This window comes from Lithobates pipiens, unplaced genomic scaffold (genome assembly GCF_037356315.1).
Source record: "Lithobates pipiens isolate NorthernLeopardFrog02 unplaced genomic scaffold, aLitPip1_a1.2 Scaffold_8, whole genome shotgun sequence".
Taxonomy (NCBI): domain Eukaryota; kingdom Metazoa; phylum Chordata; class Amphibia; order Anura; family Ranidae; genus Lithobates; species Lithobates pipiens.
The window spans coordinates 581,802,359-581,827,906 of NW_027507903.1; the positions used below are offsets into that span (position 1 = coordinate 581,802,359).

The following is a 25,548-nucleotide window of genomic DNA, read 5'->3' on the forward strand; positions in this document are numbered from 1 at the left end:
TGAGGGGTGTAAAGGCATCGAGGGGTTTAATAATTGTAGATTGGTCCATGGATGATGAAATGCGCATGGTAGGAGAGGTGTGAAAATTTAGAGAGGGGTACACAGTAGTAAGATATTGCACAGGCGGAGAGAGGGGTGCACAGTAGTAAGGGGGTGCATAGTTTAGAGGGATGCATAGTGGTGAGGAGTTGCATAGTTGGAGAGTGTTGTACACTGCTGAGGGGTGCAAAGTTAAAGAGGGGTGAACAGGTGGTGAGGGGTTGCATAGTTGGAGAAGGGTCCACAGGCAGTAGGGGGATGGAGAGGGTGGACAGTGTTGAAGGATTGCATAGTGGGAGATGGGTCCATAGGCAGTTTTGCATGGTTGGAGGTGCAGATTTGGAGTGTGGATGCAGCAAGGAGAAAAAGGTGTGTAGAAGGAATGGAGCGCAGCAGTAATGAAAATGAAGGACAAGGATTCAGAGAGAGAGATTACAGCCACAAAAAGCAATAGTAATGGAGGTCTGGTTAGATGGTCTGCCACGAGGCAGCAGACCACTGAGAAAGACTGTCACCATAGTAAATCTGGCAGTATGACATCTCTAACGGTGTGGATCTGTCATGACATTCTACAGCTATGACATACAATGCTTAGTTAGAAGAAACCTGTGAGGACAGATACATGGATGCAAAGTTTGAGGTTTTTATTCAGACTTGGAACAAGGATGCAGAATGGATGCTCGGGCTCAGTCAGGTTCCTAGTAGTAACAAAGTGAAACCAATGCCAGAGAGGTATGAGGGGAGTTTTCTACCTAAAAAAGGTAGCTCCATGCACCTATGTTAAAGCATTTAAAATGGCTGACAGGTTCACATTCAAGCTGGGTAGATATAAAAAGCACAAATGAATGCAACTCTGTAGTCATTAATACAGCATTTAATATTTTTTTTTATTTAAAAAGGAGAACTTTGTAAGTACCGTAATTCAACGCCCTCTTGGCCATGTTTCACTTGCTTCCCCACCCACCTTCCATCATTTCACTCCTACCCCCTCCTCTCACAATTAGACATTTTTTATACCTTTTTTTTATAAATCATCCCGCACTTCTGAGATTCTCTCCTAGGTGAAAATTACATCTTCAGTTGCCCGCAGCCGCCAAGGATACTCACATCATGCATCCCAGGAGGCCTAAGCCCTTGTACACACGGTCGGAGAATCTGTCGGAATGAGTCTTATCGGACCGTGTCGTCAGATAATCCGTCTGTGTGTGGTATGCATCGGACTGATTCCGTCCGAATCTCCGTCCGACCCAATTTTCCAACATGTTGGAAATATTTCCCGACCAACTGGGCCGGACGGACCTAATCCGATCATGTGTAGAGCATTTTCATCGGACCAAGTGCCACGCATGCTCAGATCAAATTCCTACATCAAAGCTATTGGCTACTAGCCTGAATGTAGTCCCATCGTAACGAAATTACGTCATCACGTTCTGAAAGATCGGATTTTTCGCCAACTTGGCCCGACCGTGTGTATGCAACAGTTTCAGACACAATCCGTCGCACTAAATCCGACGGGCAAAATCCGACGGATTTGGTTGGCAAAATCTCCGACTGTGTGTACGTGGGCTAAGAGGCACAGTACACTGCATGCACCATGGCTTCCATCACCAGGGAGCTGGCTGCAAGAACCCGGAAGAGACGGCTGGCTTTTAATGAAATTAGAGAAGATTGTGGTGAAGGATTGGGTGTGCACCATGACAGTGGCGGATCACTACAGAACACCACTGGATTTGCTGAGTGCGTGTTGTGTGTGATTATGTTTTTTATGGTTAACAAAGCGAAAAAGGTAAGGGAGCATAAGTAACATAGGGTAGTGTTTAATGCATACACTTACCTGCTAAAATCTCCTGAGGAAGTTGACTCTTAGTTCATGAAACGTGTTGAGTCATCCTCTCCCTATCGATGTGTCTAATTGTCGTGTATTGTATAAATTATTAAAAATATTTTACATTGGCTATAGAATGAATAAACACAAAGGATCATCTAATATATAAATATTCCATTCTAATCAAAATAAAATCAACCTTTTATATGGTTTTAAACAATTCTTTAATAAAATGATGTAATGTTTTAACAACAAAATTTGTGTTAACATTATTTGTACCATTTAGAATTTTTTGTATGCTCCAGGGATGCTGGTATACCCCTTGATGGGGAAATAGTGGAAGTTTTTCCCAAAGTCACAAGACACACTTAAATCTGTTGATTATATACATATATTTATATAGTGATACATAAAATACAGGTAGTCAACGTAACCATTTCACATATAAGTATGGATAACAAAAATATATATATATTGCAGTGCCTCTATTACAACCAATACACAGAAATATTATTGCTGAATTGTATGGAATGAGCTTAACTGGCTGGTGTACGGAAGCAAACGAGAGAGGAGCATTGTGGGAGAGGGCCCATCTTGTATCTGAATTCATTCTGTCCATAATTCTTATTGCTTAATCAACATGCCAGTCCACCAATAACTGATATTCCAGTAATGTATAGATGCAGCTGGGTTATATCTCCCATTGGCTTATACTTCTTAGGATCTTCAGTAGAAAAATGAAAATGCTATTATAATGGTCGAGGCAAGTGGCCTGGTAACAAGCATGGGGACTCCGTATATCCTGGGGTGATTTAAGAAGCCAGTAAGTGTCTCCATATCTTGAAATGTCATCTTTGAGCGGACCTACTTTCTAACATACCGTACTCCTTACTTAAACTGAAACTGTACATTCCTTTTGTCCAGTTTTGTCCATAATCTATCACTTTCCAGTCACCCTGCTCAAAACCATGTTGTATCCATCTCAAGGTCTAATCTCTGCATCAAAGAAAATTTGGCACTTTGTACATTCAGGGCAAAGTAACAGGTTCTCTTAAAATACCACCCTCCATCCAGCTGATACCTATCTTCCCCACACTTCTCTGCTGCCCTGTATGCCTCCAGTGCTAAAACCAATCCTTACATAAGCCTGGTTGTCTCTATTCTGGGAGGAAGGCGAGATGGTCATGTACTCCTCCAGATTTAAATGCACTGCATATTTTCAAGGCCTCCAATAGGTGAAAGGAGTAATGGGTGAGCACAGGGAAAGGGGGTAGGTGATGGGGCAGGGCCTATCAAGAGAACCTTTTATCTTGCCCTAAATCGAAAAAGTTGACAGATTTTCTTTACTCTGCCTGCATCTTCCTGTTTCCATCTTATCACCTGCTTCTTCCTCTTCCTCTTTGCATAGTCTGTAGCTGATCACTTCAATAAGTCCCTTTCTTCCCAAAATAGGCCATTCAGCAGTCAAGTTAATTGCATCTTCTAATATAATTTATTTGCCAGAAAAGATCTCGAGATCTCGAAGCCACCTCCTCCCACAGGAAAGAGAATCAGCCCTACATTGTCCATGTTGGCACATCTCTCCAACATACCTCAGTTCTACAACTACATTTTTAGAACTTCCTTCATTCCTCCTAGCAAAGCCATCTTCACCCTGTTACAGACTTGAATGTGAACATGTTACACAACCATATTGAACTGAACTAACCTAATCCAAGAAAACTGGGCTCCAGATAGATTGTGCTTAAAAAAAACTGTACAAACCTCATAAGCCAAATGCTTCCTGTAACCCTTTGCTGCTACTTGGAGCTCAGGAGGACACCAGGCACATCCAGTGTTTCTCTGTTGGTGACCAAGATGGCCACATTGCAAAGACAGAGCTCCAAGGTAGGATTACAAGAAGCTTGAGCCCAAGTTTTGTGACTCTCTGGGCACCACAAAGCCATTTTGCATCATCTGGTCATAGTTTGTGGACACTTGACCACCACACCTATATGAATTTGTTGGATATTTCATTCCAAAACCATGGACATTAATATGGAGTCATATCCTCCCTGTATAACAGCCTCCACTATTCTAGGAAGGCTTTCCACAAGAATTTTGAATGTATCTGTGGGAATTATTGTCTATTCGCCTTAAGAATGTTTGTAAGGTGAGGTGCTGATGTTGGCTGGCAGACCTGGCTCATATTTTAACCCAAAGGTGTTCAGTAGAGTTGAGGTCAGGACACAGTAGCCTCTGTGCAGGCTACTCCAGTTTCTCAACACAAAACGTCTTAAACCATGTCTTCTTGGACCAGGCTTAGTGCAAATGAATTCGATGGTTTTGAGGGGTGTTCACTAATTTTGGCCATATAAGATATAGCAATATTAACCTGCAAGCAGTGCCTGCCTTGAGTAGTTCAGTATAGTAGATTGCTGTTCCGTTCTTGCCCTGTCTGGTATCACTTACTGCATTAGATGAATGTGCATTACCATGCATTGTGTTGGGACAACCTATTCATTTTAACAGGATGCCCAATGCACCACAATGGACCAAAAAAATGTATGCAAGTGTGTTGTGCTGCACTGTAATGTACATCTGTTAGCATGGTGTACTGGTGCACAATAGTGTGAATGGGCTCTTCAGTTTCAGAACTACACCTGAAAAAGACACCTGGAAACTGCAAGTCTGGATTTGGCTGTTGTGAGGAAATCCAGACAGGCCTTATTTCAGATATTTTAAGAGGTCAGTCCTTAAAGGAAACCTGTCTTGAGGGAAACTCGAAGGCCGCTATTGGTGAATATCTGAAAATGCTACTTGCTTGACTGTCTCTGGCTCCAGTACTTACTGGATCACTGGCCTGTTCTGCTAACTTGTTGCTGGTTGGTGACTCAACCAGGATTTCCAAATGAAGAGTTCGGCAATGGCAGTCTAAGTTTTTTTTTTTTATCAGTACAGCTTTTCTTTCATGAACTGAGCACAGAAAATATGAAATCTTGCCTATAGCAGTCAGTTAGAAGTTTGTTGTCATTTATTGGCCTGAAGCAAAAAATGTAAGCTGGAATCTTATTGGTTGATGTTCCTTCTGCTCCCTCTGTCTCTGTTTTTGTCTTCAGTTCCTCTCCTTCGGGTGCCCCAATGATACACATACTTCCTCCACCTCTGACTCCTGTCCTGTCCATTACTGCTCACCTTCGGTAGATAACCCAACCCACCTGTCCCACCCCCTGGTTTCCCTCTCTCCATGGTGCTGAAGCTGGGTGCATAGTGGTTCTTGCAGTGCAGTGTCTATGGACGGCAGACATTGGTACCCATCCTCCACAGCCCCTTGATTTGGTAGACACAGGACATAGATGATGATGGGTGGAACCTTCAAACCCCAAATCCTCCTCTTATTGGGATTCATCTGTTGGGTTCACATGCTGCGTGTTTACTTGTTCACCACCACTCTGAAAAAAGAATATATAATGTGTCATCAGTACTTGGTCAAAAAGTTTTTCTCAAGTATCCTGATATAGTATATCAAATGACATCAAACAACAGTATTACACGGGTTACTATAAGTAGGGTTATACAGTAGTACAGGGATATGCAATTAGCGGACCTCCAGCTGTTGCAAAACTACAAGTCCCATCATGCCTCTGCCTCTGGGTGTCATGCTTGTGGCCATCAGAGTCTTTTGCTGTGCCTCATGGGTCTTGTAGTTCTGCAACAGCTGGAGGTCCTCTAATTGCATATCCCTGCAGTAGTAAGAGCTGTGGTGCTATGGAAAGGCCTGTCCTAAATAATACCTTTGTGATAGGAAAAAAAAAATCACCCAGTATGCCCCTGTCTGTGTCATCTTGTGGTGGGAGAGAGAGACTTAATGTCACAAAGCTCCTCCTGTCACACTGTGGTGGGAGGGACGGACTTCATGTCATAAAGCTCCTGCTGGGTGGTGTCACCCTGTGGTGGGAGGGACAGACTTAATGTCACATAGCTCCTCTTGTCTATGTCATCCGGTGGTGGGAGGGACAGACACCATGTTATATAGCTCCTCTTCGGTGGTGTCACCCTGAGAAGGAAGGGATGGACTTCATGTCATATAGCTCCCCCCGTCTGTGTGACCCTGTGGTGGGAGGGACAGACTTAATGTCATATAGCTCCCCCCCTGTCTGTGTCACCCTGTGGTGGGAGGGACAGACTTCATGTCACACAGCTCCTCTTGTCTATGTCATCTGGTGGTGGGAGGGACAGACACCATGTTATAAAGCTCCTCTTGGGTGCTGTCCACCTGTGGAGGAAGGGACAGACATTATGTCATATAGCTCCCCCTGGGTGGTGTCACCTTGTGGTGGGAGGGTCGGACTTTGTGTTAAACAGCTTCTTCTGGGTGGTGTCACCCAGTAGTGGGAGGGACAGATTCCATGTCACCTATTTTCCCCTATGTGTCACCCTGTGTTGGGAAGGATAGACTTCATGTCATATAACTCCTTTAGTCAGTGTCCAGCACCTGTGGTAATTGGGGCAGACCCCATGTCACATCGTTCCCCCTGTCAATGTCACCCTATGGTGGGAGGGACAGAGAGAATATACTTACTGAACTAGATGTTTTGGCATTATAAGCATATAGAAGCATTGCTATATCATTCTGCCCAGCTTCCAGCGCAATAGACAGAGCAGTACTCCCATCCTATTAGAAAGAGAAATAGAATTAAATATAGCAGAGTTTATTCTCTTATACACACAGCACACTGAGGTAGGTAAAATCCTACCAATATATATGTGTATTGTACAGTACATTTTTTTACATAATGTACAGCAAAGACTCTTCTGGAGAAAGATCCTAGTCACATCTGTGTATTATATTGCTCCTTTATTACATTATACACATGGCAGACCCATCTAGAGAGAGATCCTAGTCCTATACACCGATCAGCCATAAAAAATGATGAACAAACCACTAATATTGGGTAGGTACATCTTTTGCCAGCAAAACAGCCCTGACCCATTGTGACATGGACTGCAATAGACCTCTGAAGGTATGCTCTGGTATCTGGCCCCAAGCCATCAGTAGCAGATAATTTCAGTCCTGTAAATTGTGAGGTGGGGCCTCCATGGATCGGACTTGTTTTTCCAGCACATCCCACAGATGTTCAATTGTATTGAGATCTGAAGAATGTGGAGGCCAAGTCAATACCTCAAACACTTTGTTGTGTTCCTCAAACCATTCTTGAACCATTTTTGCAGTGTGGCAGGGAGCAGTATCCTGCTGAAAGAGGCCAAAGGTGCATTTTATATACAAATATATAGAGCAGACCAAAATGAGGGACAAATGAGGAGAAATGAGGAACAGAGGGACATTGCTCCAAATCAGGGACAGTCCCTCGAAATCAGGAGCTATGGGGTGCATGTGGGAGCCCTGACCAACCCCCAACTAGGATTGAAGGGGCAGGCCTCCTATATATATACCCATGGTCAGCCTGCTGTGGGGGGAGTTGTCAGGTGGAAGAACTGAGGTGATGGCATGTTAGATTGTCATGGTTTGAGGGAACCCCCTTTCTGGGGGGGGGGGGGGGGGTTGTACCTCAGGCCTGGAGCTCGGGAGCTGGGAGGGAGCCTCTTATTGCACAGTCATTGAAAGGTGTCCTGGAACAGGAGCAGGAAGAGGACAGTTGGCGGGCAAGGCCAGGCAAGTCACTCAGGAGGGATCCATGCTGGGGTCGGTGAGTGAAAAGCAGTGGAACGCTCTGGAAGAGACATGCCAGGAGTTGGATGTGGGGCCAGAGGGAGAGACTGCGGGGTTGCTATTGAAGTCAAGTCGCTGCAGCCAGGAAAGCTGGCAGGATTTTCACCGGATGTGCTGGGAGCAGAAGTCCATCAAGTGCCAGTTAGCACATTTATTCTTCTCATCTAAAATGGCTGCTAACTCAAAGGGGACTGCAGACCCCTGCTTGTAATGGGCCATCAGGAAAACGTTAGGACTTATTCAGAGTGAGGCCTAGCCATGTGCTAATGGAGACAGGAGATCTAGATCTGGACAGTGAAGCAAGTGATCTCAAGTAGTGTGCTGGAAGAGATGTGCAGAGGAAGAGACTGTCAGATCTAGACTAAACTACTTTTTTTCTACTAAGAGTTATTCATTATCTGGGCATTCCATGTCCCTATTCCTCATCCAAGTTGAATCCCCTAATAAAAACAACAAAAACCATCAAGAGACTGTTCGTTATCTGGGAAAGTGTGCCAAAATGGATGTCTGACCAGCAGGGTAAAATGTGTGGATTATAGAACACGCAGCAACCCCACGGGGCCATCGCTACACTCACATACCCATTGAAGGCACTTTAGGACATGGATCAGCATGGGCACCCTGACCAGTCTGCAGTTACACAGCCCTACGCACAACAAGCTGTGATGCCCATTTTATTCTGCTTTCACACATCAACATTAGGGACAACATGTTTACATGCTGCCCTAATATATCCCATCCTCTTTCAGATGCCACTGTAGTGAGATAATCAATGTTATTCATTTTACTTTTTTTAACGTTATAAACAAAGGGCCAATTACTGTCCTTCAGACTTAGGAGGGACTGGACTGTGAGCAGTAGGGAATAGAAAACCACTGTGGGAGTAGAAAATTTCCAGGCATCCATGGGAGTGAACAATGCCCTATTTTTGATATTCAAGAAATAATAATCCCATTATTAGTGTCAGTGGGAGGAATAGTGCCCCATCATTGGTATCATCAGGAGGAATATTGTCCCATCATTAATGTCAGTGAGAGGAATAGTGACCCATCATTGGTGTCAGTGGGAGGAATAGTGCCCCATCATTGGTATCATCAGGAGGAATATTGTCCCATCATTAATGTCAGTGAGAGGAATAGTGACCCATCATTGGTGTCAGTGGGAGGAATAGTGCCCCATCATTGGTATCATCAGGAGGAATATTGTCCCATCATTAATGTCAGTGAGAGGAATAGTGACCCATCATTGGTGTCAGTGGGAGGAATAGTGCCCCATCATTGGTATCATCAGGAGGAATATTGTCCCATCATTAATGTCAGTGAGAGGAATAGTGACCCATCATTGGTGTCAGTGGGAGGAATAGTGCCCCATCATTGGTATCATCAGGAGGAATATTGTCCCATCATTAATGTCAGTGAGAGGAATAGTGACCCATCATTGGTGTCAGTGGGAGGAATAGTGACCCATCATTGGTATCAGTGGGAGGAATAGTGCCCCCTCATTGGTATCATCAGGAGAAATATTGTCCCATCATTAATGTCAGTGAGAGGAATAGTGACCCATCATTGGTGTCAGTGGGAGGAATAGTGACCCATCATTGGTATCAGTGGGAGGAATAGTGCCCCCTCATTGGTATCATCAGGAGGAATATTGTCCCATCATTAATGTCAGTGAGAGGAATAGTGCCCCATCATTGGTGTCAGTGGGAGAAATATTGTCCCATCATTAGTGTCAGTGGGAGGAATAGTGCCCCATCATTGGTGTCAGTGGGAGAAATATTGTCCCATCATTAATGTCACTGAGAGGAATAGTGACCCATCATTGGTGTCAGTGGGAGGAATAGTGCCCCCTCATTGGTATCTTCAGGAGGAATATTGTCCCATCATTAATGTCAGTGAGAGGAATAGTGACCCATGATTGGTGTCAGTGGGAGAAATTTTGTGCCATCATTAATGTCAGTGAGAGGAATAGTGACCCATCATTAGTGTCAGTGGGAGGAATAGTGACCCATCATTGGTGTCAGTGGGAGGAATAGTGACCCATCATTGGTGTCAGTGGGAGGAATAGTACCCCATCATTGGTATCAGTGGGAGGAATAGTGACCCATCATTGGTGTCAGTGGGAGGAATAGTGCCTCATCATTGGTATCATCAGGAGGAATATTGTCCCATCATTAATGTCAGTGAGAGGAATAGTGACCCATCATTGGTGTCAGTGGGAGGAATAGTGACCCATCATTGGTTTCAGTGGGAGGAATAGTGACCCATCATTGGTTTCAGTGGGAGGAATAGTGACCCATCATTGGTGTCAGTGGGAGAAATAGTGACCCATCATTGGTGTCAGTGGGAGGAATAGTGCCCCATCATTGGTATCAGTGGGAGGAATAGTGCCCCATCATAAATGTCAGTGAGAGGAATAGTGACTCATCATTGGTGTCAGTGAGAGCAATAGTGACCCATCATTGGTGTCAGTGGGAAGCATAGTGCCCCATCTTTGGTGACAGTGGGAGGAATAGTGCCCCATCGTTGGTGTCAGTGGGAGGAATAGTGCCCCATCATTGGTGTCAGTGGGAGGAATAGTGCCCCATTCATTGGTGTCAGTGGGAGGAATAGTGCCCCATTCATTGGTGTCAGTGGGAGGAATAGTGCCCCATCATTGGTGTCAGTTTGAGGAATAGTGCCCCATTCATTGGTGTCAGTGGGAGGAATAGTGCCCCATTCATTGGTGTCAGTGGGAGGAATAGTGCCCCATCATTGGTGTCAGTGGGAGGAATAGTGGCCCATTCATTGGTGTCAGTGGGAGGAATAGTGCCCCATTCATTGGTGTCAGTGGGAGGAATAGTGCCCCATTCATTGGTGTCAGTGGGAGGAATAGTGCCTCATTCATTGGTGTCAGTGGGAGGAATTATATCCCATTGTTAATATCAGTGGGGAACAATGCCCCAAGGCAAGCAATGGACCACTTCCAGCCCCCGGGCCACAGTTTGGAGAGCACTGCTCTACTGCAATATACAGACAGCAAATGTTCCTTGCAATATCTTTGTATTATACGGCTCCTCTATTACTACAGACTCCTCTTGAGTTTTGAAGAGTTAGTGTCACGCTATGACTTACATTGTCTGTAAGAGACACATCACATGTTGGTTCTGCCAGAAGCAGGCTGACTATGTCGGCATGGCCATGTTCACACGCACACATGAGCGCAGTGGACCCGTCATGATCCTGCACGTTGACATCTGCCCCACACTGCAGCAAAGCCCGTACCACGTCCAGACGCCCATGACTTACTGCCAACATAAGAGCGGTCTGCCCGGCCTGGGATGAAAGAGAAAAAGAGAGGAATTAGTTCTGAGGCATTCTATGTCGGTGAAGGTTCTAATGGGTCCATGATATATCTCATAGTAATCACATTCAACTCGACTTGTTCTGGAATGTTTAATAGCTCATCCAAGTAACTTCTTCAGTTTCAGTGCGTGTTGGTGATATACCCCGAGCGGTTACAGGTGGACACTCAATGGAGCGGAAGAAGTGGCTTCTCTTGGGTTCATTAGTAACATGTTGGAGCCTATTTATAAAAAATGTCACAAGCATTTCCCCAGCCGGAAAAAAAATTTCACTGTATTTTGTCTGCACTTCCTCTGATCGCCAGCCTCATCTAGTGGTCATAAGGTGGTATTTTCCTTATTAAGATATTTTTGGAAAATATGGCATTATGGCCACTAGATGGAGCTGAAGATCATAAGAAAATAAACCTAATAGATAAAATATGGGCAAAATTCCTGCTGGCCAAATGCTTCTGTCATTTGTCCAGTGGCTTTTTTTTATAAATAAACCCCCCAAATTGAAAGTCAGAATTTTTGAATTTTCGCAATTAGAAAATCCGAAAAAAATCTCAAAATTCTAAAATACGAAAATTTGAAAATTCAAAAATCCGAAGACCTGAAAATAAGAAACAAAATCTGTAATATTCAAAAGAATGAAATTCCGAAAATTCGAAATAATAAACTAAATAATAATAACTAACTATTAAATTATAGGTATTGGAATTTCCTTTCAAATTTGGCTGTTAGTGAACGTAACAAATACAAATTTATCTGAAGTTACGAATTATGCAAAATAATGAATCCCGCATCTAAACAAATGGAATGTAACAAATTAATAATTAATAAATACTAATAATATGTTTTTATTATTATTATTGTTATTTATTATTATTATTGTAACGTAACAAATTAATAATAATAAATAACAATAATAAAAACGTATTATTAGTATTTATTATTAATTTGTTACATTCCATTTGTTTAGATACGGCATTCGTTATTTCGGATAATTCGTAACTTCAGATTGTATTAGTTCCATTCACTAACAGCCAAATTTGAAAGGAAATTCCAATACCTATAATTTAATAGTTAGTAATAGTTAAGTTATTATTAGTTAATTATTATTTCGGATTTTCGTCCTTTTGAATTTTCAGATTTTCATTCTTATTTTCGGCTTTTCGAATTTACGAAATTTCTGAATCTTCTTTTATACGAAATTTCTAATTTCTGAAATTTAGAATTTTTAAAAATTCGGAAATTCAAAATTTCAAAAATTCGGAAATTTGAAATTTCTAAAATTTCGGAAACTTGAAATTCGGAAAATTCGGAAACTTGAAATTTCGAAAATTCGGAAAATCTAAATTTCGGAAACTCGAAATTTCGGAAACTCGAAATTAACTAATTTGCCAAAATTCATTAAAATACTAATTTGGAACTAAAGAATTGCACATGTTTTTACCCTGGTCAATACCTGCTGTCGGGAGATGTACTGCCATCCGACCCATGAACCTGGACGGGTCCAGGCTGCACCTGCCCTGTAGCCGCGTGCAATGCAAGTGGTTGCAGCACGGCGGTTTATGTATTTAGTGATTAAAAAAGGCAGTGGAAGGTGAAATAATGCTTCCTCACTGCCTGTCAATCGTCCTCTGAAGTGCGATCCACCATGCAAATCCACCCGAGTTATCTCGCAAAGAAGCCCTCACGGCAGACAGCCAATTATATGCAGCAGAGACATTCCTTGCCCCGCAGACGCACATACGCATCTCCCCAACTCTAATGGTGGGTTCCAGGGTCAGTGTCCAATATGAAGAATGTTTACTTTCTCTGCTGGATCGTTTATTTGTGGGCTTGTTCACACAACAAGCTTTGGTCAAATGCGGATCGCTCTTCAGAGGGCATTTGACAGGCAGTATGGAGGCGTTGTATACTCACTGCCTGCTTTAACCCCTTTGACCCCACACTAACGCACTGCAATCACAAACATTACACGCAGTTTCAGGGCGCTTGCAAAGCAGTGACATTAATTTGAATGGGTCGCACTCCGGTGCCGTACCGCCTGTCAAAAGTGACATGGGGTATTGTTTCTGCAGCCACTGCCTCTGCTGCTAAGGGGGGGGGGGGTGCGTTAAGGGGTCAGTAAATATGCAGCTTAACCACTGGGTTTTACCACCGCTCAAACACTATTGTGAATGAGCCCTTATATTATGGAGAATTTAATAGGTATAGCTGGAACACTCAGGGGTGACTGGGAACACCCACAAGTCCCCGTTTGGCAGGAACAGAGTCGGGAATTATTGCAGGAGGTCTCACTGTTTGAATGTCCAAGACATACCCTATATTAGCAAAAGTATTGGGACGCCTGCCGTTACACGCACATGAACTTTAATGACATCCCAGTCTTAGTCCATAGGGTTCAATATTGAGTTGGTCCACCCTTTGCAGCTATAACAGTTTCAACTCTTCTGGGAAGGCTGTCCACAAGGTTTAGGAGTGTGTCTATGGGAATGTTTGACTGTCAATGTCAGAAGCGCATTTGTGAGGTCAGGCACTGATGTTGGATGAGAAGGCCTGGCTTGCAGTCTCCACTCTAATCCATCCCAAAGGTGTTCTTTCGGGTTGAGGTCAGGACTCTGTGCAGGCCAGTCAAGTTCCTACATCCCAAACTCGCTCATCCATGTCTTTATGGACCTTGCTTTGTGCATTGGTGCGCAGTCACGTTGGAACAGGAAGGGGCCGCCCCCAAACTGTTCCCACAAAATTGGGAGCATGAAATTGTCCAAAACGTCTTAGTATGCTGATGCCTTGAGAGTTCCCTTCACTGGAACTAAAAGGCCAAGTCCAACCCCTGAAAAACAACCCCACACCATAATCCCCACTCCATCAAATGATTTGGACCAGTGCACAAAGCAAAGTCCATAAAGACATGGATGAGTGAGTTTGGGGTGGAGGAACTTTACTGGTCTGGTCCTGACCTCAACCCGATAGAACACCTTTGGGATGAATTCAAGTGCAGATTACAAGCCAGGCCTTCTCATCCAACATCAGTGCCTGACCTCACAAATGCACTTCTGGAACAATGGTCAAACATTCCCATAGACACACTCCTAAACCTTGTGGACAGCCTTCCCAAAGAGTTGAAGCTGTTATAGCTGCAAAGGGTGGGCCAACTCAATATTGAACCCTATGGACCATAACGGAATTAAAGGGTCAGTCCATCCAAACCTGATCTTTTAGTAATAGGTGGAGCCTGGTGTTCAGATCCTGGCTTCATATACACTATATTATCAAAAGTATTGGGACGCCTGCCTTTACACGCACATGAACTTTAATGGCCTCCCAGTCTACACACTATAAAGCTGGCCATACACCATACAAATTTCTTATTCAATTTCCTTTAGATTTACCAACTGTGTAGTGCAAGGGTCTGCCTGATTGCATACAAATTGAAAGTGTTTAGATTTGACCTCATATTATATGGTTTTGGTAAATCTGAAGAAACTCTAATGCCCTGTACACACACACAGTCAGGCTTTCCGACGGAAAATGTCCGATTGGATCGTGTTGTCGGAAAATCCGATCGTGTGTGTGGGCTCCATTGGACTTTTTCTGTGGGAATTTCCGACACACAAAGTTTGAGAGCAGGATCTAAAATTTACCAACAACAAAATCTGATTGTTTCAATTCTGATCGTGTGTAGACAATTCCGACAGACAAAGTGCCACACATGCTCAGAATAAATTACGAGACGAAAGCTATTGGCTACTGGCCCGTCGTACGTGTTGTACGTTATCGCATTCTGAACGAAAGGATTTTACCAAAAACTTTGTGCGACTTTGTGCGACCGTGTGTATGCAAGACAAGTTTGAACCAAAATCCGTTGGAAAAAATCTGACGGATTTTGTCGTCGGAAAGTCCGACCATGTGTACAGGGCATTATATTGTGTAGACTGGGATGCCATTAAGGTTCATGTGTGTGTGTGTATAAAGGCAGGTGTCCCAATACTTTTGGTAATATAGTGTGTATGAAGCCAGGATCTGACCACCAGGCTCCACCTATAACTAAAAGATCAGGTTTGGATGGACTGACCCTTTAATTTCCGTTATATCATCTACTGAAAAAATAATTAAACCTATTTTAAAATATTGCTAGCAGAACGGCCTGAATTCTGCCTTTAAATGATCTCCCACAATCCTGTGCTCTGCACACTGAGCGCTCCTATCTCCAGGGCAAACTAAAACATAAATATGCAAGAATGCATGAAAATATCCAATTATCATGTGCCGGGAGCTCAGATGTAAATGCAGGAATTTTTTTGTATTGCCGTTAAAGGAGATCTGTCACCACAATACACAGAGACAGTCGCCACTGACTTCATACTTTGAAAATGCTAGTTGCCTGGCTGTCACATAAATCTAGTGACTTTGATATTTTTTAAATGACATACCTGGAAGAAGTACACAAACCAGGAGTTCTGACTTAACTTTGAGTCTGCTTGCTGCAAGCATGGGAAGGATCCCAAACTTTATTTATAATTTTTTTTTTTTTTTTTTTTAATCATTATTTATTATTATTTTTTAATCATTATTTATTATTATTTTTTTAATCATTATTTTTTTTAAATCTTTTTTTATCAATATTTATTGTTATATTTTACCATGATTATTATCATGATTATTTTGAATCAATATTTATTAATATTATTATTTTAATTATTCTTCTTCTTCCGTGAACTGAAACCAGAGACAACCAAGCAACTGGCACTTTTAGAAGGGTGCTTACATTTTTTTCCTTTTGTATGGGGCATTCATTTTAAATATACATAAACCCAAATCTCTAAAATCTTATATAAGTTTTAAAGCTGAACACCAGGGATTTCACAAAAAACGTGCCCCATTCCATAGATCCCAACTGTCCCTGATTTGGAGCAATGTCCCTCATTCCTCCTCATTTGTCCCTCATTTTGATCTGATCTATATAATTATCCCCTTCCCGCCGAGCGTACGCAGATGTGCGTACTCGGCTTCCGGGGGGTATACCGGGATGATGCCCGCACCTGCAGGCATCATCCCGGTACCGTTTTTTTCAGCGGGCGATTGGCTTTCCAGCGCCGCCTCCCACCGCCTCCCGCCGCTGTTACCGGTGCTCCCGCTCGATCGGGAGCACCGATTCCACATCCGAGGCCTCCGGCTTCTGGGGAGGAACTGGAAGGAAGCCGTAATCAGCTTCGTTCCAGTATCCTAATAGTAAACACGGAAGCGACGTCATGACGTCACTTCCCGTTTACTCGGCTGCCAATGGCGCCGGTTTTAAAAAGATATACTGTATTCATAATCGCCGTTTTCGGCAATCTGAATACATTGAAGTGTAAAGGAGGGATGGGGGGTCTTTTAGACACTCTTGTCTAGGCATCATGGGAGGTAATGTAAATATAAAATCTGCCTATTTTTTGATAGGTACATTTTTGGACATACTATAACCTTTGATTTATACAGGGGAAGAAAAAATAAACAGACCTTGCATTTACCCAGAAAGGCAACTCTTTTAATTCATTTTAATTTTTTTGTTTTTTTTAGCTCTACAGCTCTCATTTAAAAATAATTCCCTGGTGATCCTGCATGGCGTCACATTTCGGAGAAACACCATGCAGCCATTATTTCGGTGCATGTAGGCAGAAGTGGCTGCAAAGAGCTTGCAGGCGATCAGCATTACTGAGATGCAACAAAGAATGAAAAAGTGAGAACAATATATATATATATACACACACACACACATTATATATATATATATATATATATATATTTTTTTTTTTTTTTTAATGCAATGGACTTTTAATGCACATGGATTATTATGTTAGCTATTATTAACCCTTGCGTGTAAAGTGACAGAAGGGAGATGAGCACCTGGCTGGCCCGGCAGTTGACGTCTCCCAAGCGCAGCATCTGTGTGACAGTTTCGATGTCTTCGTGGGAGCGGAAAGCTGCGAGCGCCGTGAGCATGAGCGGAGTAAATCCGGCCTTATTCTGTCTGTTCACATCACACAGGCCTGGGGGGGGGAAAGAAGAGGAGCTGGTCAGCGAGGAGGGTGTGCAGAGGAGAGGAGGGGGCCGACGGGGCCCGTCTTCAGGAATAAGGGAAAGTGAACACAGATGGAGCCTGAAAGGAGAACCTAAAATACCAGCATGTTATATATAGAGGATGCAACGCAAGTCAGGAACAGAAAATCAAAAAGAAATTGGAAGAGAAAGAAAGAAAGAAAGAAAGAAAGAAAGAAAGAAAGAAAAAAATAAAGTGGAAGGAACACAGGACAATATACAGTATATACTATATATAGTATTTACTACTATATATATATACAGTATCTTACAAAAGTCAGTACACCCCTCACATTTTTGTAACTATTTCATTCTATCTTTTCATGTGACAACACTGAAGAAATGACACTTTGCTACAATGTAAAGTAAAGTAGTGAGTGTACAGCTTGTATAACAGTGTACATTTTCCGTCCCCTCAAAAGAACTCAACACACTCAGCCATTAATGTCTAAACCGCTGGCAACATAAGTGAGTGCACCCCTAAGTGAAAATGTCCAAATTGGGCCCAATTAGCCATTTTCCCTCCCCGGTGTCATGTGACTAGTTAATGTTACAAGGTCTCAGGTTTGAATGGGGAGCAGGTGTGTTAAATTTGGTGTTATCACTCTCGCCCGCCTCATACTGGTCACTGGAAGTTCAACATGGCACCTCATGGCAAAGAACTCTCTGAAGATCTGAAAAAAATTATTTTTGCTCTACATAAAGATTACCTAGGCTATAAGAAGATTGCCAAGACCTTGAAACTGAGCTGCATCAAGGTGGCCAAGACCATGCAGCAGTTTAACAGGACAGGTTCCACTCAGAACAGGCCTCACCATGGTCGACCAAAGAAGTTGAGTGCACGTGCTCAGTGTCATATCCAGAGGTTGTCTTTGGGAAATATACGTAAGAGTGCTGCCAGCATTGCTGCAGAGGTTGAAGGGGTTGAATCTGACTTTCTGAAGCTTTTAATGCACATTGTGAGAAGCTCACAGTGTGCATTAAAATCGGAGTAAGTAATTTCAGTACAGAAGAGGAGCCTGTACAACTAAAGGTGAGGCTGGAGTGCGGATTTAGGGTGTCTTTTGGTAAGTTTTAAAGGTGCTAAGAACTTTAAATGGCTCAGAGGGGTACAAAAGCTGCATTAGGCTGGATTAACACTCAACACGCATCAATAAACAGCAATAGCATACACAAAAGATAAAGAAATACATTATTGTGTACTGCCACTTAATTTTTTATGTTACTCTTGTTCATTGGCTTTTTATTAAATAATAATAAAATAGACAAAATGTAGCAACCCACAAAACTAGAGGCCAGTTTTGGTGATAATTTCACCCAAATCACTCCATTTATTCCCAGTAATTAGAGCCAGCCTGCAGCCAGAAGCTAGGACAGAGTCTCTAACTGCCTCTAGAGGGCGCCATGTGACACCAACTTCTCACTGTGCTTCATGTTAGGAATGGTTCACTTAGGGTTCTAACTCATGAGTGTCAGATCTTTGGAACAAAGGTATTTGTGCCTTTTTGTTCCGCTTTAAGTTTTAAAAGATCTTATTTATTAAAACTGAACTCCGGCCTCACCTTCAGTCTTGCACAGTTGCACAGACTCATTTGCTGTTGTAAAATTGCATTTATTTTTAGCTGTAGGATATCCAACATCATCTAGATCTTTTCTCCCCAGCCTGATTCTTCCTAGCTTACTCTTTTAATTCCTTGGATTCTCATAATTCCCACAATCTGTGTGAGTGACAGTGCACCTGTTGTCCACAGCGCTGGGAAATGTGACTCAAGTAGTGGCTGATCACTTGTAAATGATGATCTAAGCAATTCCACCCACCCTTCCAGGATTCTCTGCACTGGAGGCCAGCTAAGGGAAAGCAGATTTGCCTGCATTGGCTGGCTTTTGCTCACTTTAACCACTTGCCTACCGGGCACTTACACCCCCTTCCTGCTCAGGCCATTTTTCAGCTTTCATCGCTGTCGCACTTTGAATGACAATTGCGCGGTCGTGCTACATTTGTACCCAAATTTTTTATCATTTTCTTCACACAAATAGAGCTTTCTTTTACTGGTATTTAACCACTTGAGACCCGCGCTATAGCCGAATGATGGCTACAGCGCGGATCTCCTTTGCCGGGACTACGTCTATTGACGTCGTCCCGTGCACGAGCGGCCTGCGCGCCCCCTGGGGGGCACGCGCGGCGCGCTCTGTGAACGGCGAGTCTATGAGACTCGCCTGATCACCGATCCGAGCAAGGGGTCGATCCCAATCCCTTATCACGTGATCAGCTGTCAGCCAATGACAGCTGATCATGTGATATAACGGAGCCGGTAATCGGCTATTAAAAAAGAGCCGATCACCGGCGGCCGCGATCGGGACATCAGTCCCGATCACGGCCAGCCCTGCCAATGCCCACCTGCCCCCTGCCAGTGCCCACCTGCCCCCTCATCACTAAACATCATTAAAAAATAAGTGCCCCCCGTCAGTGTCACCCAGCAGTGCCCACAGTGCCACCCAGCAGTGCCCACAGTGCCACCCAGCAGTGCCCACAATCTGCCTCAACAAAGGTGCTGCACCCCAGTGCCACATATCCGTGCCCATCAGTGTCATCTACCAGTGCCCAGCAGTGCCGCCCATCAGTGCCCAGCAGTGCCACCTATCAGTGCCCATCAGTCCCATCTATCAGTGGTACCTATCAGTGCCCCTTAGTGCCACCCATCCGTGCCACCCATCTGTGCCACCCATCCATGCCATCTTATCTGTGCCCATCTTTGCCCATCAGTGCCGCCTTATCTGTGCCCATCGGTGCCGCCTTATCTGTGCCTATTAGTGCCGCCTTAACTATGCCTATCAGTGCCCACCAGTGCAGCCTATCAGTGCCCACCAATGCAGCCTATCAGTGCCCACCAATGCAGCCTATCAGTGCCCACCGGTGCAGCCTATCAGTGCCGCCTCATCAGCGCACTTCAATGAAGGAGAAAAATGACCTGTTTGCAAAATTTTATAACAAACTATTAAACATGATTTTTTTATTTTTATTTTTTTGCATCTTTTTTTGTTTGTTTAGCAAAAAATAAAACTCCGAGCTGTAACTAAATACCACCAAAAGAAAGCTCTATTTGTGGGAAAAAAATGATAAAAATTTCATTTGGGTACAGTGTTGTATGCCCGCGCAATTGTCATTCAAAGTGCATCAGCGCTGAAAGCTGAAAATTGGTCTGGGCATGAGGGGGGTTTAAGTGCCCAGTAAGCAAGTGGTTAATCGCTGCTAGTTTTTTTTTATTATAAAAAAAGAGCAACTTTTTTGAAAAAAAGTATGTTTTTTACTTTTTTTTTCTGTCAGTAAATTTTGTAACTAAGTAATTTTTCTCCTTCACTGATGTGCGCTAAAGAGGCGGCACTGAACTGGTGGGGATTGATGAGGTGGCACTTGTGGAAAATGATGAAGCCACACTGATGAGGAGGCACTAATATGCCGCATTTATGGGCACTGATAGGTGGCACTGATATGTGGCATTGATGAGCACTGATAGGGGACACTGATGGGCACTGTTAGGTGGCACTGATGGGCACTAATAGGCAGCACTGGTCACTGATGGGCGGCACTGGTGGGCACTGATAGGCGGCACTGGTGCGCACTGATAGGTGGCACGAATAGGCAGCATGGATAGGCGGTACTGACGGGCACTGATGGGCATTGATGAGTGGCACTGATGGGCGACACTGATGGGCATTGATCAACAGCAGTGATGGGCATTGATGGGTAGCACTGATAGGCGGCACTGATTGCCAGCACTGACTGGCATTGCTAATGGGCACTGATTGGTGGCACTTATGGGCAATGATTGCTGCCACTGGTGGGCACTGATTGATGGCATTGGTGGGCAATGGTGGGCACTGATTAGTGACACTGCATTGTTATATTGTAATCAGGGCATAGATGATCAGTGCCCTGAATACATTCCTAGATGTCCCCCTGCGTGGAGATGCCGCTGATCGGCTCTCCTCGCCACACACTCTGTCGGTGTGAGGCGAGGAGAGCCGATTACCGGCATCTTCATGTTTACATGTGGCCGGCTGTGATTGGACACAGCCGATCACATGGTTAAAGACCCACGGTTCTTTACAGAGATCGGGGTCGCGCCGTGTCCTAGCAACACGGCACGGCCAAGATCGCCACAGGTGCATGGGAACGGTGGACGGGTGGGTGGTCGGGCGGCAAGCAGTTAAATGGGTTTTGCATTCCCTCACACATCTATGGGTATGCAAAACCAACTTGAAGCAGCTGAAATGCAGGTCAGAAGGAGGTCAACTGCAGCTGGATTGATATCAGAACTGATGACATTGCCCAGAGGCCCTTTAAGTGGATCCTAATGTCGGGAGGCAGCGTTCCTGATCATGTGATCGCTGAGATTGGCTGTCAAGGCAGTCACATGATCGAGAACCCTTCCCACTGGTGAGCAGGAGCTGCTGGTGACACCTTGGTCGGTGTGCTGGGAGAGTGCAGGGAGCGCACACTCTCAACACAGAATAGTGGAGCCCAATAAATGTGGCAGCCTGGAATTGTAAGGCCCATCCATCGTGCTCACCACGAAAAAAGTCACATAGGTAATATAAAAGATTTTTATGACATTTACAAAAAGAAAAAAAAACAATTTACAGATGAACATTAATGACGATAAATGGAGATGATGGAGAGAACTCAAACCATTTCATTCTGCCGCAGGCCCTGATTGGCCTTAATGCAGCTCAGTTTAAAATGTTATGTACCAGCATATGTAAAAGACAACACCAGAGGGCCCTGTGTAGTGACTAATGTCATCACATTTTCCAGGCAGCGTAATAAAATAACATCTGTATTTTCCGCTGTTTTTGAAAAATGTTTTTTGCATTTGGGTCTGTCCCTGCTAATAAACCAAAGGCAGATTCCTGTGTGCTGAATCATTTTGATGACAAATTCTGCTAAGCCATATTTACAGCTAAACATGGAGCAGTGTCTTCAGAAACAAACTTCAACTTTCTGTTAAAAAAAAAAAAAAACAATATGAAAAAAACAAACACTGTTTAATGGCTCTAACAGTCAGGAATTACAGAGAAGAATACAATAAAAATTAGGAGCTGTATGTGGCCACACCCCTGAGGAGCTGTTTATAGTAGGGGACAGACATTATTATTATTATTATACAGGATTTATATAGCGCTGACAGTTTACGCAGCGCTTTACAACATTGGGGTAGACATTAAAATACAATACAATTCATGACAAGGGGGATCAGAGGGCCCTGCTCGTTAGAGCTTACAATCTAGGAGTAGGGGCAGCATGAACCCTGTTGACTCCTTCTGGTTTCAAAGTGGGGTGGAGACAAAATTTTTTTTAGGTGAGTAGTATAGATAATTTGCCTGTTAGCCATCCTTCTGCGTTACAGAGAGAAAATTGTAAAAAGGTTATGTTTAGGAATTACTTAAAACTCTGCTTTGCTACAATGTAAAGTAGTGAGTGTACAGTTTGTATAACAGTGTAAATTTGCTGTCCCCTCAAAATAACTCAACACACAGCCATTAATAGTGAGTACACCCCTAAGTGAAAATGTCCAAATTGGGCTCATGTCCGTTGGTCAGATGAGACCAAGATAAACTTATTTGGTTCAGATGGTGTCAAGCGTGTGTGGTGGCAACCAGGTGAGGAGTACAAAGACAAGTGTGTGTTGCCTACAGTCAAGCATGGTGGTGGGAGTGTCATGGTCTGGGGCTGCATGAGTGCTGCCGACACTGTGGAGCTACTGTTCATTGAGGGAACTATGAATGCCAACATGTACTGTGGCATACTGAAGCAGAGTATGGTCCCCTCCCTACGGAGACTGAGCCGCAGGGCATTATTCCAACATGATAACGACCCAACCTCCAAGATGACCCCTGCCTTGCTAAAGAAGCTGAGGGTAAAGGTGGTGGACTGGCCAATCATGTCTCCAGACCTAAACCCTATTGAGCATCTGTGGGACATCCTCAAACAGAAGGTGGAGGAGCGCAAGGTCTCTAACATCCACCACCTCTGTGATGTCGTCATGGAGGGGTGGAAGAGGACTCCAATGGCAACCTGTGAAGCTCTGGTGACCTCCATGCCCAAGAGGATTAAGGCAGTGCTGGAAAATAATGGTGGCTACACAAAATATTGACACTTCGGGCCCAATTTGGACATTTTCCCTTGGGGGTGTACTCACTTTTGTTGCCAGCGGTTTAGACATTAATGGCTGTGTGTTGAGTTATTTTGAGGGGACAGCAAATTGACACTGTTATACAAGCTGTACACTCACTACTTTACATTGTATCAAAGTGTCATTTATTCAGTGTTGTCACATGAAAAGAACGAAATATTTATAAAAATGTGAGGGGTGTACTCACTTTTTTGAAACACTGTATATGTATGAGTTTCACGTTTTGAATTGAATTACTGAGATAAATTAACCTTTTGATGATATTCTAATTTTTGAGATGCACCTGTATATAGTTTATTTTATTTTATACATATTGTTTATAAATGTATACATATATATATATTTTTCATCTTACCAGTCTCCAGGAGCTGCCTGACCACAGTAAAATTGGACTGGGACACTGCGTAGTGAACAGCTGTGTTCCCCTTGGGGTCGGCCACGTTGACGATGACTTCAAGTAGCCGCAGTGACATTGCACGGAAAACGTTTAGGTGATGGCGAATGATGGCTGGATCCACTTCCTTCTGCCGCAAGATCTTCATCCATTCCTGCATAACCGCCGTGTGTGCCGCTGCCTAAACACAAAATGCCCGTCACCAGAGGTGAATGTCACTGTGTCGTCTCTATTATGTTAAGGCCCATTTCACGCGGTCATTCTGATCAGATCTGCCAGGCGGGTCTGAAGGGAAGCTTAATGTTATGCTATGGGCAGGCGGATGTAGACGGATATTAAAAAAGAAAACTGCGCTATTATCTAAAAGGACCAAGCTGCAACTGAAGGCGTAATAAGACGCCAGACAGAAATAAAACAAGGTGAAGCTGCGCTAAGGATTGGTTATAAACGGGTCAAATCATTGGAAATAAGCCAATGCGCTAACCAATGGCAAACGGATAAATGCAAACTGTTAATGCAAAGGCAGGTGAAAACCAATAAATATAAAAATAACAATTAAAGATACAAAAAACACACCAAATACGTATCTATATGGATTCATAGAACCCAATCACAAAGTGATGCAGTGATAGCAAAAAAATGACTGTATATTATTATATTAATGTATATGACAGAATTTTGATAACCAACAAGTGAATCCGGATTTACAGAAAACAAAACACAAAGCGAGTCCATAAAACACGTGAAGTCTGGAAATTAAAGAAACAGATCCAGAATTCCATGCACAATAGGTGAAAAAGTTGATCACGGTGACAAACATCCAAACCCCATGGAAACAATGCAAAGGGTGAAAAAGATGCCTCCACCTACAGACACACATTATCCGTTATTTCGGATAATTCGTAACTTCGGATAAATTTGTATTCATTACGTTCACTAACAGCCAAATTTGAAAGGAAATTCCAATACCTAAAATTTAATAGTTAACTAATAATAACTTAACTACTGCCAACTATGATTTCAGATTTACGAATTTACAAATTTACGAATGTATGAATTTAAGAATTTATGGATGTACGAATTTACAAATTTTGGAATATTTGAATTTACGAAAATATTCGGAAAAACTAGTTAAACAGGTTTTTTGATATTTCCGAATTAACGAATCTGTCAAAAAACGAATTCAGAACTAAACGAATTGCACATGTCTACTTCAGTGTCACAGGTTAATTGGCCTTTTGGCTGAAAAGCTCCCCTTACCTTCTCGACCTCATTGAGAGCTGTGGGGTCATCGAGGGACTTCTGCAGAGCAACGCAGCCAGAGATCAGAATGTTACTGAGCTCCACTCTGTAAGTATAGAACGTAAACAGTACCGATCAGAGCACAGAATCGTTATTATCACACACACATATATATATATATATATATATATATATATATATATATATATATATATATATGTTACACCTGATAGCAGCACAGGTCCTCTTCTTGCTTGCAGCTATCATACAGAAGCCACAGAGACACTCACTAAGCCCTTGTACACACGGTCGGAGAATCCGTCGGAATGTGTCCTATCGGACCGTGCCATCGGATAATCCGACTGTGTGTGGTATGCATCGGACTGATTCCGTCCGAATATCCGTCGGACCCAATTTTCCAACATGTTGGAAATATTTCCCGACCAACTGGTTCGATCGGACATACTCCGATCATGTGTAGCGAATTTTGATCGGACCAAGTGCCACGCATGCTCAGTTCAAATTCCTGCATCAAAGCTATTGGCTACTAGCCTGAATGTAATCCCATCGTAACGAAATTACGTCATCACGTTCTGAAAGATCTGATTTTTCGACAACTTAGTCTGACCGTGTGTATGCAACAGTTTCGGACACAATCCGTCGGACTAAATCCGACGGACAAAATCCGACGGATTTGGTTGGCAGAATCTCCGACTGTGTGTACAGGGG

General features: G+C 43.3%; 1 protein-coding gene across 6 annotated transcripts in view; it reads right to left on the bottom strand.

Moving 5' to 3' along the window:
- Positions 1-2,064: 2,064 nt before the first annotated feature.
- The window catches only part of KANK2 (KN motif and ankyrin repeat domains 2), a 134,752-nt gene continuing 111,268 nt past the window's right edge, over positions 2,065-25,548 (bottom strand). For all 6 annotated transcript variants that reach the window (XM_077470286.1, XM_077470290.1, XM_077470288.1 and 3 more), the window contains 6 exons: positions 24,838-24,925; positions 23,539-23,758; positions 16,798-16,940; positions 10,688-10,888; positions 6,426-6,518; positions 2,065-5,295 (listed from right to left, as the gene is read on the bottom strand). In XM_077470286.1, coding sequence (XP_077326412.1) covers positions 5,239-5,295; positions 6,426-6,518; positions 10,688-10,888; positions 16,798-16,940; positions 23,539-23,758; positions 24,838-24,925 — 802 coding nt within the window. In that variant the 3' untranslated portion in view covers positions 2,065-5,238. The remainder of the gene's footprint in view (positions 5,296-6,425; positions 6,519-10,687; positions 10,889-16,797; positions 16,941-23,538; positions 23,759-24,837; positions 24,926-25,548) is intronic.